This window comes from Grammomys surdaster, unplaced genomic scaffold (genome assembly GCF_004785775.1).
Source record: "Grammomys surdaster isolate TR1022 unplaced genomic scaffold, NIH_TR_1.0 140, whole genome shotgun sequence".
NCBI lineage: Eukaryota > Metazoa > Chordata > Mammalia > Rodentia > Muridae > Grammomys > Grammomys surdaster.
Window position 1 is genome coordinate 2,203,844 of NW_021604598.1, and position 16,897 is coordinate 2,220,740.

Sequence of the window (16,897 nt, forward strand, 5' to 3'; positions counted from 1 at the left end):
CAGCACTGGATATCATCTCTCCATTCCCTCTCCATGTTGTGTGTGTGTGTGTGCATGTATGCACATGATATACCATAGTGGAGACAACTGAGCTTGCGGAGGAATCTCTTTTTGTTTGTTTTATTTTTAATCCTTACTTTGATTACTTCTTTGTTTTGAGACAGGGTCTCTCAATGTAGCTCTGTGGGTGGGACCATCCTAGGTAGTAAATTCTGGGCTGAGCAGAGACTGAGGACTGAACCAGTAAGCTGCTTTCCTTGATGGTCTCTGCTTGGAGTTTCTGCCTTGAGTTCCAGCCCTAACTTCCTTCAGTGATGGAACTATAAGTGTAAGCTGAAACAGGCTTTTTCCTCCCCAAACTGGTTTTGTTCACGGTATCAGAGAACACCACAGCAGCATTGAATACAAAGAACAAGGACTTCGTTAAGACTTTCAGATCCCAGCAAGTCCTCCTGCCTCGCCTCTCAGCTGAAGAGTTTGTAAACCTGGCTGGCTCGGATTCCCTGTTTGTTTGGACTGCGTTAATCAGACCCAGGAGCTTGACGGCCTGTGTGCCTGCCCACACAGACTTCATAGCCATTTCGGATGCTTAGTCAGGGAAGGGATATGTGTGTGCTCCTCCATCGTGACTGTCGTTCTGGGCTGAGTTTCCCGCTCTACACGAGCTTGATTTTCCCCCTTCTCGTTGGTTTTTTGACTTCCCTTTTGCTGCCCGGCGTGGGTGCTGGAAACCAAACCTGGGTCCTCTTCGACGGCACTGTGCTCACGTGACCGCCATGAGTTTCCCAGCCCTTTTGTTCCCCTCAGCATGCCCCCATATGCGAATGTAAACTTGCTTCATAGACAGTGTGGCATTGGCAAGTGACCAGACACCTGAATTTGCTGGTTTGTTACTGAATGAACTTTCGCTGAGCAGACCCCATCAGAATACCATCCTTTAAAAACATGAATTAGGAGCCGGGCGTTGGTGGCGCATGCCTTTAATCCCAGCACTTGGGAGGCAGAGGCAGGTGGATTTCTGAGTTCGAGGCCAGCCTGTTCTACCGAGTGAGTTCCAGGACAGAGAAACCCTGCCTCGAAAAACCAAATAAATAAATAAATAAATAAAAATAAAAACATGAATTAGAGCCTTTAACCCAGGTACTTGGGAGACAGATGCAAGTGAATCTCTGAGTTTGAGGTTCTGTGTAGTGAGTTCTAGGCCATACATACTCAGACTAAAAAAAAGATTAGAGTGATTCGAGGCACCCACGTTGGGTGGCTCTCAGCTACCCGTAGTAGAACCCCCTGCCTTGCAAGAATCCCCCAGTGAGGATCTGAAGGGGTAGCTCAGTAATAGAGTCCCTGCCTTGAAACCCCGCCCCGCCCTCTAGACGGGTTGGGGGTGTGGCTGGAGAGTGTGCTTACACAGCACCTACAAGACCTTGGATTTTAGCTCCAGCATAGTGACAGGGAGAGGTGATCTGTCACTGGCTTCATTCCTCCAATCAGCTCTCTGTAGTCTTCTGCTGCAGTACGTGCCTACCCACACGCGCTGAACCTGAATCACCGCAACCTCTCCCCTGGATGACAGCCAATGCCTTCCGCCTTTTGCCTAGCATTCCCTGATGCACGCCTGTCTCTAGCCAAGCCTGATGACCTGAGGTGTCAACCTCATGAACTTTGAGGTTTCAGTTTGACCCTCATCCACCCACCCATGTTGGCTGATGAATTCATTTATTTATGGCTATGCTGGGGTTGAGACTGGGGCTTGACATAGAGCTCCCCCACTGCCATACTTGACTGCAACTCTTTCCTGCAGTTGGACCTACTAGGTTGGTCAAATTATTATTTTTTTTTCCCAAGACAGGATTTCTCTGTATAGCCCTAGCTGTCCAAAATTCACTCTGTCAACCAGGCTGGCCTCCGACTCAAGAGACCTACCAGCCTCTGCCTCCCTTGTGCCATGATTAAAGGTTTAAAAGGTATGCACCACCACTGCATGACTCACAACTAGGGTTTCCTTTCTCATTTTTGCATATGTACACACACATGGTGTGCAGATGTACCCAGATGCTTGCCAGTGTGGTTGTGTGCTTTTCTGTGAGACCTCAATTTGACAGCCTGAGCTAACCTCATCAATCACTCTCCACCCTACTTACCCAGGCAGGGTGGTGGTGGTATCCTTTAAACCCAGCACTCAGGGGGCAAAGGGAGGTGAGTTCAAGGCCAGTCTACAGAGAGAGTTCCGGGATAGCCTGGGCATACGGAAAAAACAAAAAAGGTGTGAGATGCTCAGTCAGTAAAATGGTTGCTGCACAAGCAAGGAAACCTGAATTTAATTCCAGCACCAAAGTAAATATCCAGGCATGGCTGCACAGTTGTAATCCTAGTTGAGGGACTATGCAGGAGGACCCTGAGGCGTACTGGCCAGACACTCCAGCCTAATCAATTAGCTCCGGGTCCTAGGAGATCATATCTCAGAAAACACTGTAGACCATTCCCGAGGAATCACATCTGAGCCTGAGCTCTGACGTTCACACACCTGTGTCTGCAGACACAAATGGACAGAAAAAGAGAGAGACTGGGAAGGGTGAGTGAGTTGGCTTTGTGGTAAAGGGGCGTGCTGCTAATCCTGATGACCTGAGTTTTATCTCTGGGACCAATGTAGTAGAAAGTAAGCCAACTCCTACAAACTGTCCTGTGACCTCTATCCACACATACGCTGTGACACACTGACCCCAACACACAAACACACGCACTGGGAGATAGGCAGGGGTGACACATGCCTCCAGAGGCAGAGACAGGCAGATCTCTGAGTTTGAGGCCAGCCAGAGTTACACAAAGCACAAAGAAACCCTGTCTTGAAAAACATTAAAACAATTAAAAAAAAAAAGGAAGGAAGGCAGGAAGGCAGGCTGGCTCATTCTGGGGCTGAGGGTGTAGTTCATGGGTAGAGCACATATTTAGTGTGCAACAGACCCCGGGTTCAAGCCCTAACACTGAAAAAACAAGTCAGCAAGCTTAAAACTGGCCCCTAGTCGATCCAGCTGCTGCAGGGCGTGCTGCCCAATACATGTCCAAAGTCCCATCCTCACAGATAACAACAAGCAAATGCACCTGATCCTGAGCCCCAGCAGCTTCCCGGACTCAGAGACCTTGACCTGAGAGTGAGGGCCATAACTCTCCATGGCAGAGATCACCCCACTCCAGTGAGAGGAGCAGCACAGGGAGGCGGATCTCCTCAGCTGGACACTCAACTCTTTTGGACCTCTCACTGATATGCACAGGACTCTCTTTAGTTTCCCTTGTCCTCATGCTGTGTTGCCACCAGGAAAGGAGCTGATGAGAGGGCTCAGTGGGTAGAGGGGCTTGCCGCCAGCCTTAGGCCCTGAGTTTGAGACCCAGAACCCATTTGGCAGAAGAACCCAGTCCTGAAAGTTCTCCTCTGACATCCACACAACTGTCACATGTGTTGGCAACCCTGCCTTTCCCCAGACACAAACAAGTATAATTGAAATGGTAAGAGATATCAGGACTGCTGTAAGGGTACCCAGGTGACATCCATGGCTGAGATTCCTCATGGCTGCCCACAGTGAAGTTCCCTCCTGCTTCCCTCTCTTCCCTTCCTTCTAGACCCTGCAAACCAATCATGCTGCAGACATCCTGCCAGTCATATAAATCCTCTCCACTCCCTTCTCTCTTTAAAAAAATTTTTTAAAATGTATGTGTGCTTTTGTGAGTTCACATGTAGCACAAGCATACAGGAGCCTATCCAGGCCAGAAGGCATCAGACCCCACAGGGCTGAAGGGTCCCAGGTAGTTGTGATGTACATGCTAGGGACTGAACCCGGGTCGTGTGCAGAGCAGTCGGTTCTCTTAACAGCACCCCCCCCCCCAGCACTTCTCTTTCTTCTTTCTCTCTCCCCCCCTCTATGTTAATTCTCAAATTTTTATAGAGGTGGAAGACAGAGAAATGCTGGTGTTTTCTTCTCTCTCTCTCTCCCTCCCTCCCTCCCCAATGATCTCTCTGAAATTTACCATTTCAACCAGGCTGGCTGGTGTGGCGGCGTTATCTTTGCCTCCAGTGCTGGGGTCACATGCATGGCTGCTGGGAGTTCAGATTCACATCCTCTTGCTTACAGAATGAGCATTCTTACCCCGGCTCCTCACTGAAGGATTCTAGGGCAGAGGCTGGCATGTGCTGTCTTGTTTTGAAACAGGTCTCTTTATGAAGACCAGGCTGGTCCCAAACTACAGAGATCCATGTGTTTCTGCCTCCCAAGTGTTGGGATCAAAGGTGTGCACCGCCACACCTGTCTGCAAGGGCTCTATCGAGCTTCATTTCCAGCTCTTTGACAGACTTTTTAGGTATATACAGCTGTGTGTTTGTCCATACATTTGTGGACAGGTGCCTCACGGACGGCTCTGGTTATGAACCAGGCTCTGATCTGTGGGAAGAACCAAGAAGCCAGCTTTCTAGCCTAATGTGTGGACATTCCTGTGTTGTGTGGCATGGTCTCACCACGTAGCTTGGGCTGGAATTCAGAGATCTGCCTGCCCCTTCCCAGCACTGGGATTAAACGTGTGTGCCACCACATCTAGGAGAGAGAATCTTGCTGTGTAGCCCAGGCTGGCCTTGAAGTCACAATCCTCCTGCCTCAGCTTTCCATCACTGGGGTCACAGTTTTGTGCCACCATTCCAAGCTATACTTTGCATATGAAGACATCTAAAGAAATTACTGAAAGGGAGCCACTGGAGATGGAGACAGCAGTGTCTGTGAGGCATCCAGCCTGAGTACTGGGAATGAAAGCTGAGCCTCTGGAAAAGCAGCAAGTGCTCATAACTGCTGAACCATCTCCAGCTCCTGGGATCAAAGGTGTGCACTTTGTTGACCTTGTCTCCTGTAGCCCAGTGTAGCTTCCAGCTCTACAGATAGCTCAGCATGACCCAGAGTTTCCTTTCTTCTGGTGCTTTTAAAAATTTTCCCAAGAGCCCAGCATGGTTGGTTACACATGCTTTTTTGTTTTGTTTTTCTTTTTTTTGGAGACAGTTTCTCTGTATAACAGCCCTGCCTATCCTGGAATTCACTCTGAAGACCAGGCTGGGCTCAAACTTGGCAGAGATCTGCTTGCCTCCAAAGTGCAGGGATTAAAGGCGTGTGTCACAAGGTCTCGGTTGGCCAGGCTGGCCTTGCCTTGGTGATGTATGTACTCCAGCATGACTCTGAATTTATCTGCCTGTTCTGTCCCCTGCTGCTATGATTACAGGTGCGATCCACCATGCCTAGTTTACAGTGCTAGGGATGGAACCCGGGGGGTCATACATGCCAGGTTAGCTCTGAGCCACTGAGCCATACCCAACGTCCCAGAAATCTTATTTTTCTACTTGGATACAAAAAGGAGAAGCAGGAACCAGGCATGGTGGAATACAGGTGTAACCCCAGCACTCAGGGGCCTGGGGCAGGTGGCAGGGTCAGGAGTTCAGGGCCTGAACTGAAGGCCATCCTGGACTACATGAGCCCCGTCTCAAAATAAAGCAAAACACAGGAGGCCCCAGGAGAAGTGGCACCAGAAGTTAAATCATTGGCTTCTAATGCCCTGAAACTGAAACTGTGTGTCCCATGGGGGAGCAGGGTGCCCTTTGTAAGCAGAATGTACAATGGCAAGCAGATACAACAGAGGGTGTCAGATACCAGCCCCATCAGGACCTGTGTGTATTTCAATACAAGAGCTGCCTCTCCCTGAGGGATTCCAACCGCCCTCTGAGGACCTGTGTGCAAGACACTGCCTACTCCATTCTTTATTCCCATGAGAAAGGTACAGGGTTATTTAATAAAATAGCTGTCCAGGGCTTACAGCCCAGAGGCGTCTCTGCACAGGCTTGTCCCCAGGGCCCCGACTCCAGAGGGAGTCTCAGCCCCTTGGCTTCACCTGTCCCTTCTTCTCCTTGTCCCCTGGAATTGATCACCAAGTTGCAGGAAACAAAGAAAACACACATGACCTCCTGCTTTGCCAGTCCCCCCTGAAAGGGGTTCTGGGTGCTGGTGGTGGGGCCTCTCACCTGTGAGGGTCCCCCTCCCATGGCAGGCTCGGATGCTCCAGGGCTATGACAGAGGGGCCCGTAGATCTGAGTTCTGGTCTTCCACAAGATCCTTGACAAGACATCCCAGCTGCCCTTCCTGGAAGAAGAGGTGACTTCTGCTGCTGCCTCTTCTGCCCTGTGTTTTCTGTTTGTGGTTTGTTTTCTTCTTTTTTCTTTAGTACAGAGACAGCAGCAATACACAGACTCTTTTTCTGTCTTGTTGTCAGTGCTCAGGTATTCCAAGTGGTTCAGCAGGTACAGTTTTGTTGATCAATTTGCTTCCGACAGGGTTCCATGGTGACGGCAACGCCCACCCCACTGCGGCCAGATGTCATTCGGGTCACCTCACTCCAGGTGTCACTGTCTGGGTCATAGCATTCCACACTGTCCAGAAAAGTGTGGCCATCGTAGCCTCCTGCAGGGAGAGTGAAGAGAATGGTCACCCCCCTCAGAGGGCTCAGCCCACCACTAATGAAACTGGTGGTAGAGAACAGAAGGGAAAGAAGCCACCTGTTTGCGATGGATAGGGAGGGGATGGAATGTGGCTCAGTGGTAGAGCTCTGGCCTAGACTTCCCAGTGAAGGTGGGGTGCAGGGCGGGAAGTGTAATAAGAGCGGTGGGGAGGGGCTCAGTGGTAGAGTTGCTGCAGCCCAGAAGCCCCCAGTGGAGCGTGGCACAATTAAAGAACACGTGCCACACAATCAGCAGTCTCTGGCTTCTATACTCAGCACCAAAACTTGAAAAAGAAAAGATATGGACACCTAAGGATGTTTGCACCCTGCCCCAGACTCCAAGGGCCTCACCGAGGACGTAGATCCTGCCCTGGTGCACAGTAATCCCCAGCGCGCTCCGGCGATGCTTCATGGGGGCTACGAAAGTCCAGGCCTCTGTCTCCACGTCGTAGCGCTCCACGCTGTTTAGCTGGTCCTGCCCATCGTAGCCCCCTGCAGCATAGATACAGTTGTGCAGCACGCAGACCCCTAAATGAAAGCACACAGTGAGACTCACTGTGAGGCTGGTCTAGGGGGGAGTGGTGCCACTGGACAAGGGACCTTAGTAGCCACCGCCCTTCCCTCCACTACTGGAGAAACTAGGGTAGGAGGATCAGGAGGTCAAAGTCAGCCTCACCTACAGAAGGACTTCTAGGTCAACCTCAGGTATGAATGACCCTTACTCAAAACAAAAACAAACTGGGAGGAGGCTTGTAGACTCCTGGGCTACAGGGAGGGGCGCAGATAAAGGAAGCCCTTCCTCACTGGGCTGGATGTGTCTTTACCCCATGCCCCACTCACCGGCCCCACTTCGGATGGTATTCATTGGTGTAATCATCCGCCACTCATTCCTCTCAGGATAGTAACATTCTGCAGAGTTAAGCCTGTTAGTCCCATCAAAGCCCCCCACTGCATACAGCAAGCGGTTGAGCACTGCCACACCCACTCCGATCCTCCGTGTCAACATTGGCGCGACTAGGTGCCACTCGTCCCGATCTGGCTCATATCTGCAAAGGACATAATACCCCATGGTCACCAGGCTACGCTGGACTTCCTTACACCAAGGTCCACCATCTACTAGCACTTTTTATTTTTAGTGTTTTTCTGGAGATAGAATCCTGCTACATAGTCCAAGCTAGCCTTGGCCTCTCCGTGATCTCCTGCTTTGGTCTCCCAGTGCCGGGGTGAAGGACACACAGCCCCACTCTTGGCTCTGATCTCTTCACTTCTCTCAAGAAGTGAGGGGTCAGCAGGAGTGAGGGGGAGGGGCAGCTCCATTTCCAGAGGAGGAAACCGAGGCTCACTGTCATCAGTTATGAAAGCAACAGGAGTTCCCTTAAGCCTAGGCAGCTTTATCCTGCAGGGCTGCGGCACTGTGCGCTTCAACCCGAGGGGAATGCACAGTCTCACACCACAACAAGATTTGCTACGGAAACGGGGGGCAGGACATCCAGGGTCACTAAGTAACATCTGGGCAGGTGTTCAAATCCAGAAGTCTAACTGGTTCTCCCAGATGGTTCTCCTCCAAGCAACATGACCAGAGATGGGGTGAACACGTCCCGGTTGGCCCAGCAGCGTCCAGTCCATACCTGTGTTCCTGGAGTTATTAATAGTGTCCCTGTCCTTCTTGAAAGCGGCCCGCTCAGGGTGAGGCATCATCCCACCATCCTATTCATAGACCACACACATTAGAGGCCCCTAGGGCATTTGTTTAAAATTCCATTTTCAGGCTACAGGTGGGGTTAGCTCAGAGGTGAATGGCTGGCCTAGCATGCAAAGTTCCTAGGTTCTATTCCCAGCACTACAAATACAAAATTTAAACTTTTCTCATTTTCTTACTCTTGCTCCAAGCCCTAAATCTGTATGTGTGGAGGGGGGTAAGGAGGGAAGGGGAATTGTTTCTCTATCTTGAGACAGGGTCTCTTATATCCCAGGCTGGCCTTGAACTTGCCATACAGCCAAAGATAATCTTGAATTCCTGATCCTCCTACCTGCACCTGCCAAGCACTAGGATGACAGCTGGTATGTACAGCCACACTAGGTTATGAAGGCTTCCTGAACGCTGGGCAACCACTGCTGCTCTGCCAGCTGAGGCACACTCCCAGTCCTTTCCCGGGCCCCCGCGCGAACGGCCGGCCCCGGCCCCCCCCGCCATTTGGCAGTGCTGGGGATGAGATCTAAACCATGGATTCTAGAAAGGGACTAGAGCACTACCACTGAACTACATCTCCGTTCAGATGACACATTTTAACGTAATTATAAGCAGCACAACATAATTCACGTATGATAGTAACTCCTACTGTCCCCAGTGTGCAGAGGTGATTCCTATAGGTTTGGGACAGCCCCTCCAGAACTTCCCAACTCTGGACAGAGGATGAGCATCCTCCACTCAATCTCATATGGAGGCAGGGACAAGAACAGGTGCTGGCCTTTCGGGACCTCCCCCGCCGTGCTCACCTCTCCACGCTGCTGTGGTGGATGCAGCCGTGGGAACCTCCGACTGCATAGATGTGGCCATCTATGACTCCCACCCCAATGCGGTTGCGCGGCACGCTCATAGAGGCACAGGGCGACCACTGGTTGGTCATGGGGTTGTAGCAGTCCAGGGCGTTGGAATCAGTGTTGCCGTCTGGAGAGTTGTTGCGGCCGCCCACAGCGTACAGCAGCCCACCCACCACGCAGCCTGCCAGCCCGCTGCGCGGCACCTGTAGATCTGCCAGGCGCAGCCAGGAGCCATTGCTCGGGTTGTAGGCCTCCAGGTAGCTGAGCGACTGTCGGAAGTAACCGCCTGCCGTGTAGATGAGGCGGCCCACCTTGGGCGCGCGGCAGGGCACCGCCTGCGTGGGCTTGTGCAGCGTGAGCTCCTGGAAGATCTGCACCAGGTAATCCTTGCAGCGCGCGTCGGCCTGCAGGATCTCGCACTTTTGAAGCTGCGTCTCCAGGAAGCGCGGTGTGAGCGCGTGGCAGCGCACGGCCCGCAGCAGTGCCTGCACGTAGAAGCGCCGCTGCGGGCAGTCGTATTTGACCCAGTCGATGCACGCATGAAACACCTCAGACTCGCAGCGCACGTTCAGATCATCACGGCTGATGAGCGTGGCCAGCTGGCAGTGTGACAGGTTGAAGAACTCCTCCTGCTTGGCCACCTGCGGGGAGCTCAGGTGAGACCGGGAGCCCTCCTGGCCGAGCACCCACCAGGCATTACACAGGCCATAGTGTGGACTCTTTAGGCGCCTGTATTGATTTTGATTTTAATTTTTAAAAATAATATGTAACTACGTGTAGCGGCACACTCCTATAATCAATACCCCATCCCACGCGAAGCAGAGGCAAGGGGATGTCTGAATTCAAGGCCAGACTGGTCAACATAAGCCAGTTCTAGACCAACTAGGACAACGTAGTAAGATCCTGTGTCAAAATAAACAAATAATTGAACCTAGTCTGGCCTTTAATCCCAGCATCGGATTAATGGCTACTTGGAAAAGAGAGGCAGGAGATGTCTCTGAGTTCCAGGCCACTTGTTCTACACGGTAAGACCCTCTCTTTAAAAAGTATTTTTAATTACATTTAATTGTTTATTGATTTGTAATGTATGTGTGTGAAATGCTCGTGTCTAGTGGGTGTGGTCTCACCTTCCACCCTGTGGAACCCTGGGACTGGTCTTCTGGCTTGGCAGTGACTGCCTTGACTAGCTCAGAAAGGCACTGGGTTGTTTGTTTGTTTGGCCCCCAGGACTCCTACGGTGGAAGGAAAGAATCAACTTCTGCAAGTTGTCTTCTGACCTTCACATGAACTGTGACACATGCATTGCCCCCTAAATAAATACAATAAAAATTTTAGATTAATAAAAATAAAATATGACAGGCAGTATTACAGCTTGGCATCTTTTTTTTTCAGATGTAGGAATATTTCATACAAATGATGAGACATCTCAGGAATGAGAGTATGGTATAAACAGAACTTTAAGTGAGCCTCCAAGGCCCGTGTCAAGTCTCAGCACTTGGGAACCTGACACTTGAGAATCTTGGGTTTCAGATGAAAGCCCGGGCTATGACAACCTGCTGTCTCAAAAATCAAAATAAATAAACAAACTACATTTATGCTGGTCCATATTGACCTTACATAGCTTCAAGGCTCTGTGTGTGTGTGTGTGTGTGTGTGTGTGTGTGTAACTGGCCTGGAACTTGTTATATAGAGCAGGCTGGCCTCCAACTCACAGATCTGCCTGCCTTTGCCTACCCGGTACTGGGATTAAAGGTGTGCACAGCCACACTTGGTTTATGTGAGGTAGGCATAGAATCCAGGACTTCATGCATGCTGGGAAAGTATTCTACCGACCACCCCACCCCCGGCCCTCTGGAGATGTTATGCACTATGGTAAGATGCCTGTGCGGTCACTGTGTGTGTGACCAGCCATCCTGTTAGGTCAGGTGCGGAGCTGTCCACCTGAGGGTGACAAGTGGCATTCAAAAGCTTTGGAGCATTTCAGACTTGGGGTTTGGGTTGGTGATATTCAGAATGCAGTCATGTCCAGGGGACTTTTCTAGTCACTGGCACCCGAGAGCCAAGGCTTTCCCCGAGAACTGTTCTATTACTTTCCCTTGAGGACTTCCTGCACTGAGAAATGAAAATGAAAGCAATACCATGTGAACCCAGGAAAAGCCCAGCAAAGCTGGAGACTGCATGTGTAAGGTTGGTGGGTACTATTGACTGCCTGTCCATCAGATTTTGCCCCTGCTTGGGAGGGGGGGGTATCAAGACAGGGTTTTTCTGTGTAGCCCTGGCTATCTTGGGATTACCTCTATAGATCAGGCTGGCCTTGAACACAGAGATCTGCCTGCCTCTGCCTCCTGAGTGCTGGGATTAAAGGCATACATCACCACCAACACACACACACACACACACACACACACACACACACACTTTTTTTTTTTTTAGACAGAGTCTCACTGTGTAGCCCAGGCTGGCCATCACAACTTTTAACCCCAGAGAAACCAGGCTGCTGAGGTGCTGGAGGGCATATCTTCACCTGTTCCTAAAGCCTCTCTGTATTTGGATTAGGGGCTCAGAGTCTGAGTATTCAGCTCGGCAATGTGGCTTTGTGGGTAAAGTCACTTTCTTTTTTTTTTTTGGTTTTTCGAGGCAGGGTTTCTCTGTATAGCCCTGGCTGTCCTGGAACTCTCACTCTGTAGACCAGGCTGGCCTTGAACTCAAAAATCCGCCTGCCTCTGCCTCCCAAGTGCTGGGATTAAAGGCGTGGGCCATCACCGCCCGGCTGTAAAGTCACTTTCTGCCAGGCCCACCTAAGTTTAACCTAGAAACATATATAAGGTAGCAAGAGAGAGCCAGCTCCTGAAATTTGTTGTCTGACTCACACACAAGATCAGTACATGTATACACATACAATACATGTAATTTTTTTTTTACACTTTTTCAGAGTGTGGTGTTACTTGCCTGTGATCTCAGCACTCAGAATGTGACAGCAAATACAGGACTTAAAAAAACAAAAGCAAAACAAAACAAAAAAGCAGCTTCAATAGCCAGGTGTGATGGCACATGCCTTTAATCCCAGAGGCAGGCAGATCTCTGTGAGTTCAAGGCCAGGCCAGTCTACAAATTGAGGTCCAGGACAGACAGGACTGTTACACAGAGAAACCCTGTCTCAAAAAACAAAAATAAATAAAACAAAAACACTTCAGCTAAAGAAGACTGTCAAAGAAAATAAATAAACAAAATCAAAGGTGCTGCAGACATGCCTCAGCAGTTGAGGGTGCTACTGGCTGCTCTTCCAGAGGATCTGAGTTCAAATCCCAGCACCCACATAGCAGCTCACAAGTGTAACACAATCTGTAACTCCAAGATCTGACACTTTCACACCGATATACATTAAGGCAAAACACCAATCCACTTACAATAAAGGTAAATACATTTTTAAAAAAAGATTTAAAAACAAAAGTAAAACCAAGTCCTGGGGCTCTGCTGGCAGAGCCCAGAGCCCTGGCTTCCATTCCCAGTACCTCTTAAGTATTGGGAGGGTGAACATCTGTAACTACAGCAGACTGAGATAGGAATCAAGACTTTAAAGTCATCCTCAGATACAAAACCAGATTAGGGGCAACCTGACCTACATGAGACCCTACGGGAGAAAAGGATAAAAAAAAAAAACCCTCCAGTTTTCCCCCAGCCTTGAATGAAGAGCCCCATGCTGGCCTATCCCACTTCTTGTGACAATTGAACCCAAACCGCAGGCCTCACTCACCTCCCCGAAGTGCATGTAGATATACTCCCGGGCACGCTGGTGCAGTTCAGTGCAGCCGATCTGCTCAGCGAAGTTGGCGATGCCAATGGCGTTGCTGGGGTCCAGCTGCTGCACGAGGAAATCGCTGCAGGCTCGGACCACACTGTCGATCTGGTACATGACCGCCCCGTTCATTACATGCAACACACACTTCTCGCCCACGGAGATGGAGGCCGTGTACGCGAACTCAATAAGCCTTTCCATGACCTTAGGGTGGATGCCTTCAATGGACACCACCTCCATGCCCTGCTCCCGAAGCCCGTTGGTAAACATGGCTTTAAAGACTGGGCTGGAGGAGGCCAGCACCACTTTGTGAGCCATGAATTGGGCAGCTGGGATGTCCTCATATTTGACCTGCAGGGTCACGTCACAGAGCTGCTGGCTCAGCCGAAGCTCGTTCATGATGCCAAAAGCCTGCTTGGTGTGATCCTCTAGTGTGTAGCTGAAGGTTCGGTTACCGTCCTGTGAGGGTGTCACCTCTGCCTTACACTCCGTGGAGGCGTACATCACCGTGTCCCCTGCCCCCTCGGGGCACTTTGACCACAGGGGCAGGAACTGGCTGCTGCGGGGAGCCCCGCTAGGCTTGGGTTCGGGCTGCATGGGGTTCCTGATGACAAGATACAGTTCCTCCAATAGCGGTTAGGGGCCTGGATGGAGGGAAGAGTACAGGGCTGGGAACAGAGGCTGGGTTAGGCCAAATCCTGCCACTTTTTTTTTTTTTCTGAGACAGGGTCTTAGATAGCCAGGGCTGGCTCCTGAACTTCTCATCCTCCCGTGGGCTGGGATTAAAGTATCTGCCACATGTTCAACCAGACTTCTCTTTGCAAGAGTAAACAATGATTTCTAGAGCCGTTTTTTTGCCAAGCCAAGTAAACTGGACACACCCGGTTCCATTCAAACTAACTTCTCCTCAACTCCGGGCCTTCAGGACATATCATGTTCCTTTTCCTGCTCAAAATCACCGAACACCTTTCACCGAGCCCAAGAATGGAAACCCAGCTCCTCAATGGCCTGTAAAACTCCACACCCCCTTCCCAACCTCCTCACTGTTCCCGCCATCCTTCCCTTCATCCAACATGTCAAATTCCTTTCTTCAACACCTCACCAAAATTTACAGAGCCTGCCATTTATGCACTTGGAACTGTTCTGAGCTCCAGGAACACAGCAGGAAGACACAAAAGGCCTGAAAATAAAGCAAGGTCTGTATAGAAAACACTAAGCGAGCACCGAGGTCCTGGGGTGTGCAGCATCTGGAGCACCCACGGGGAAGGATTCAGGAGACCCTTGGAGACCTGGGGTCAGGGGAACAGTTATGCTTTCAAAGGAGATGGGGGGAGACAAAGAGGGTCTGCAGCTGGCTCCCCAGGTCCTGGGGCTCAGCCTGGAGTCGCATCCCCGCGTGTTATGTCTATTAGATCACCGTGGGGGGATGAAATGCTCCAGGGGCCCCAGTAAGTGAACGACTGTCACGCGTGACCACACTGCCGGAGCTCGGGTCTGGCATTGCGCAGGAGGCTGTGCAGCGGCCGCCCGGTACCCGGTGCCTGCTCCAGCGGCCTCCCCGCCGCTCCGAGGCGCAGCCCTGATGCCTGGAGAGCCCGCAGGGCCTGGTCCCGGGCCGCGGCCTGGAGCGGCGCACTCACCCCGCCATGGCCGCGCTCTGCCTCCGCCTCCGCCGCGCGGGTCACGGTGACTAAGCACTGCGCGCCACCCTGTCACAATAAGAGTCCCGGGGCGCCGGCCGCGGGCGACCCCTACCCTCTACTCGCCGGGGCCACCACCCTGTGCGGGCGCAAGGGCTGGGCGGCAGGGTGCGCGCTTGAGGGGACCACGCGCTTCCCCCCGCCACCACCGCGTGCACGGCCCCACGCGCGACCGCGGACGGCGCCCGGAGCTGGTTCCCCACCGCATCCTCCGCGGGCGCCCGCTCACCTCCGTCCCACCCCCCCCCGGGTGTCTCTGTTGGTGCCACGCGTCCAATCCGCGCCGCCGGGCCGCCACGCGCCGCGCTTCCGGGAGGAGCCGAGGAGGACCAGGGGGGGCCTCGGATCGGCGCCGCGGTGCTGCGGGGTCCCGGGCGGCACGCGTGGGAGGAGCGGGAGGGCGGAAACGGGCGGCGGGCACGCAGAGGCGGTTCCAGTCCTTCCTGCAGGTGCCGGGCGGAGGGAGCAGGGCGTGGGTCTGGGCGGCCCTAGGAGCCTGCCTCCGGGTTAGGCTGTCCAGTACGCCTCCAGCTGAACCTGCACGGGCGGACCCTCCCACACCCTGCACGGTCCAGCAAGCCCCATCTACCTGGTTGAGATATTTATCTTCTTGTAAAAGAACTTTTTAATGTTTTTATTTCAAGTTGTATTTTATTTTATGCGTGTGCGTGTTTTGCCTGCATGTATGTCTGTGCACCGTGGGCATGCAGTGTCCCCTAAAGTTACAGGTGCTTGTTAGCCACCATGTGGATGGGGGAATTGAACTCTGGTCCTCTGCAAGAGCAGCAAGTACTCTTAACTTCTGAACCATCACTCCAGCCTTGTGACTTTTTTTTTTTCTTTTTTTTTGAGACAGGCCTCATTACCTAGCCCTGGCTGGCCTTGAACACACAGAGACCCTCCTGCCTCTGCCTCTGTCTCCTGCGTGCTGAGATTAAAGACTGTGACACCACGCAGGGCTTTGTGTACATTAATTTGTGTGTGTGCTTGTGCAGAGGTCGGAGGACGACTTGCAGAAACTGATTCTCTTCTATATGAAGCCTGCAAGAGGCCGCTGAGGTGCTCCAGCTGCACACACTCCTCCGTCCTCCGTCCTCTCTCTGTGTGGTCACTTTTTTGTGAGGAGAGGTGTGGCATTCATCTGAGGCTGTTGGAGTGTTGGAATGCCCAGAGTGTCCTCTTCGCATTCCTCACACAGTCTGTATATATTTTTCATGGTAAGACATAGTTATTTGCTGCATACAGTATTTATGAGAGAAAGCTATTTCCTTGAACTATCAAGATGGCTCAGCTGGTAAAGGTGCATTTGCAGTTCTGGCAGCCTAAGTTCCATCCCTGGTGCTCACATGGTAGTAGAAAACTTACTCCTCCAGCTTGCCCACTAACCTCCACATGCACACATAAGTTAATTTTGAAAAATGAAGTTATTTCTTATTGGTGCTGTTGAGATGGATCAATGGTTACAGCACTGGCTGCTCTTTCAGAGGACCCAGGTTCAATTCCTAGAACTGGTATGAGTATGGAAATGAATGTCTGTAACTCCAGTTCCAGGGGATCCAATACCCTCTTCTGGCCTCCACAGGCACCAGAACCATGAAGACAAAACACCCATATACATAAAGTTAATAAAAATCTTTAATATTTATTATTTGACTGATTCTTTAATTAGGGCAGACAGGATGCCATTTTTTAGCCCAGGCTGGCTTTGAACTCTGAATCTCCTGCCTCCATGTCCCCAGAGCTGAAATTACAAATGTACATTCTGTTTTATTTTTTAAATGTATTTATTTTTAATTTCATGTGCATTGCTGTTTTGCCTGCATTTATGTCTGTATAAACAGGTGCTTGCTGGATCCCCTGGAACTGGAGTTACAGACAGTTTGAACTGCAATGTGGTTGCTGGGAATTGAACCTAGGTCCTCTGGGAGAGCAGCCAATGCTCTTAACTGCTGAACCACCTCTCCAGCTCCAGTTTTACTTATATATCTTTGAGATTGGGTTTCACTGAGTAGCCCAGACTAGCCTTGAACTCATAATAGTTCTCCTGCCTCAGCCTCCCAAGTGCTGGCATTTTAAATATAGACACTATCCTTTGCTATACAATTTTTAAGTATTTATATTTAGTAGCTGAATAAAGAAAGAAATGTCCAAGCTGGGCGGTGGTGGCGCACACTTTTAATCCCAGCACTTGGAAGGCAGAGGCAGGCAGACTTCTGAGTTAGAGGCCAGCCTGGTTTACAGAATGAGTTCCAGGACAGCCAGGGCTATACAGAGAAACCCTGTCTTGAAAAACCAAAAAAGAAAGAAAGAAAGAAAGAAAGAAAGAAAGAAAGAAAGAAAGAAA

At 51.1% G+C, this 16,897-nt stretch overlaps 1 protein-coding gene across 5 annotated transcripts; it reads right to left on the reverse strand.

Annotated features, from left to right (window-relative positions):
* Window positions 1–5,665: 5,665 nt before the first annotated feature.
* Keap1 (kelch like ECH associated protein 1) lies at window positions 5,666–15,033 on the reverse strand. 5 transcript variants are annotated; one of them, XM_028763803.1, is made up of 6 exons: window positions 14,783–15,033; window positions 12,812–13,497; window positions 9,013–9,698; window positions 7,357–7,562; window positions 6,868–7,044; window positions 5,666–6,479 (listed from the first exon to the last, which is right to left on the reverse strand). In XM_028763803.1, the coding sequence occupies exons 2-6, from the start codon at window positions 13,448–13,450 to the stop codon at window positions 6,313–6,315; spliced, it is 1,875 nt and encodes a 624-aa protein (XP_028619636.1). In that variant the 5' UTR covers window positions 13,451–13,497; window positions 14,783–15,033; the 3' UTR covers window positions 5,666–6,312. The 5 variants fall into 5 exon arrangements, with proteins under 5 accessions (XP_028619636.1, XP_028619637.1, XP_028619638.1 ...); XM_028763804.1 differs by having other exon boundaries at window positions 14,494–15,033; XM_028763805.1 differs by lacking the exon at window positions 14,783–15,033 and adding an exon at window positions 14,271–14,361.
* Window positions 15,034–16,897: the final 1,864 nt, after the last annotated feature.

What these genes read in the sequence shown, in the direction of transcription:
- Keap1 (XM_028763803.1), bottom strand. Translation starts at nt 13,450, where the DNA reads ATGCAGCCCGAACCCAAGCCTAGCGGGGCTCCCCGCAGCAGCCAGTTC. An exon ending in TCTACATGCACTTCGGGGAG is followed by an intron (nt 9,699 to 12,811) that starts GTGAGTGAGGCC and finishes AGCTCCCCGCAG; the next exon opens with GTGGCCAAGCAGGAGGAGTT. An exon ending in GGGCAGGATCTACGTCCTCG is followed by an intron (nt 6,480 to 6,867) that starts GTGAGGCCCTTG and finishes CTCTCCCTGCAG; the next exon opens with GAGGCTACGATGGCCACACT.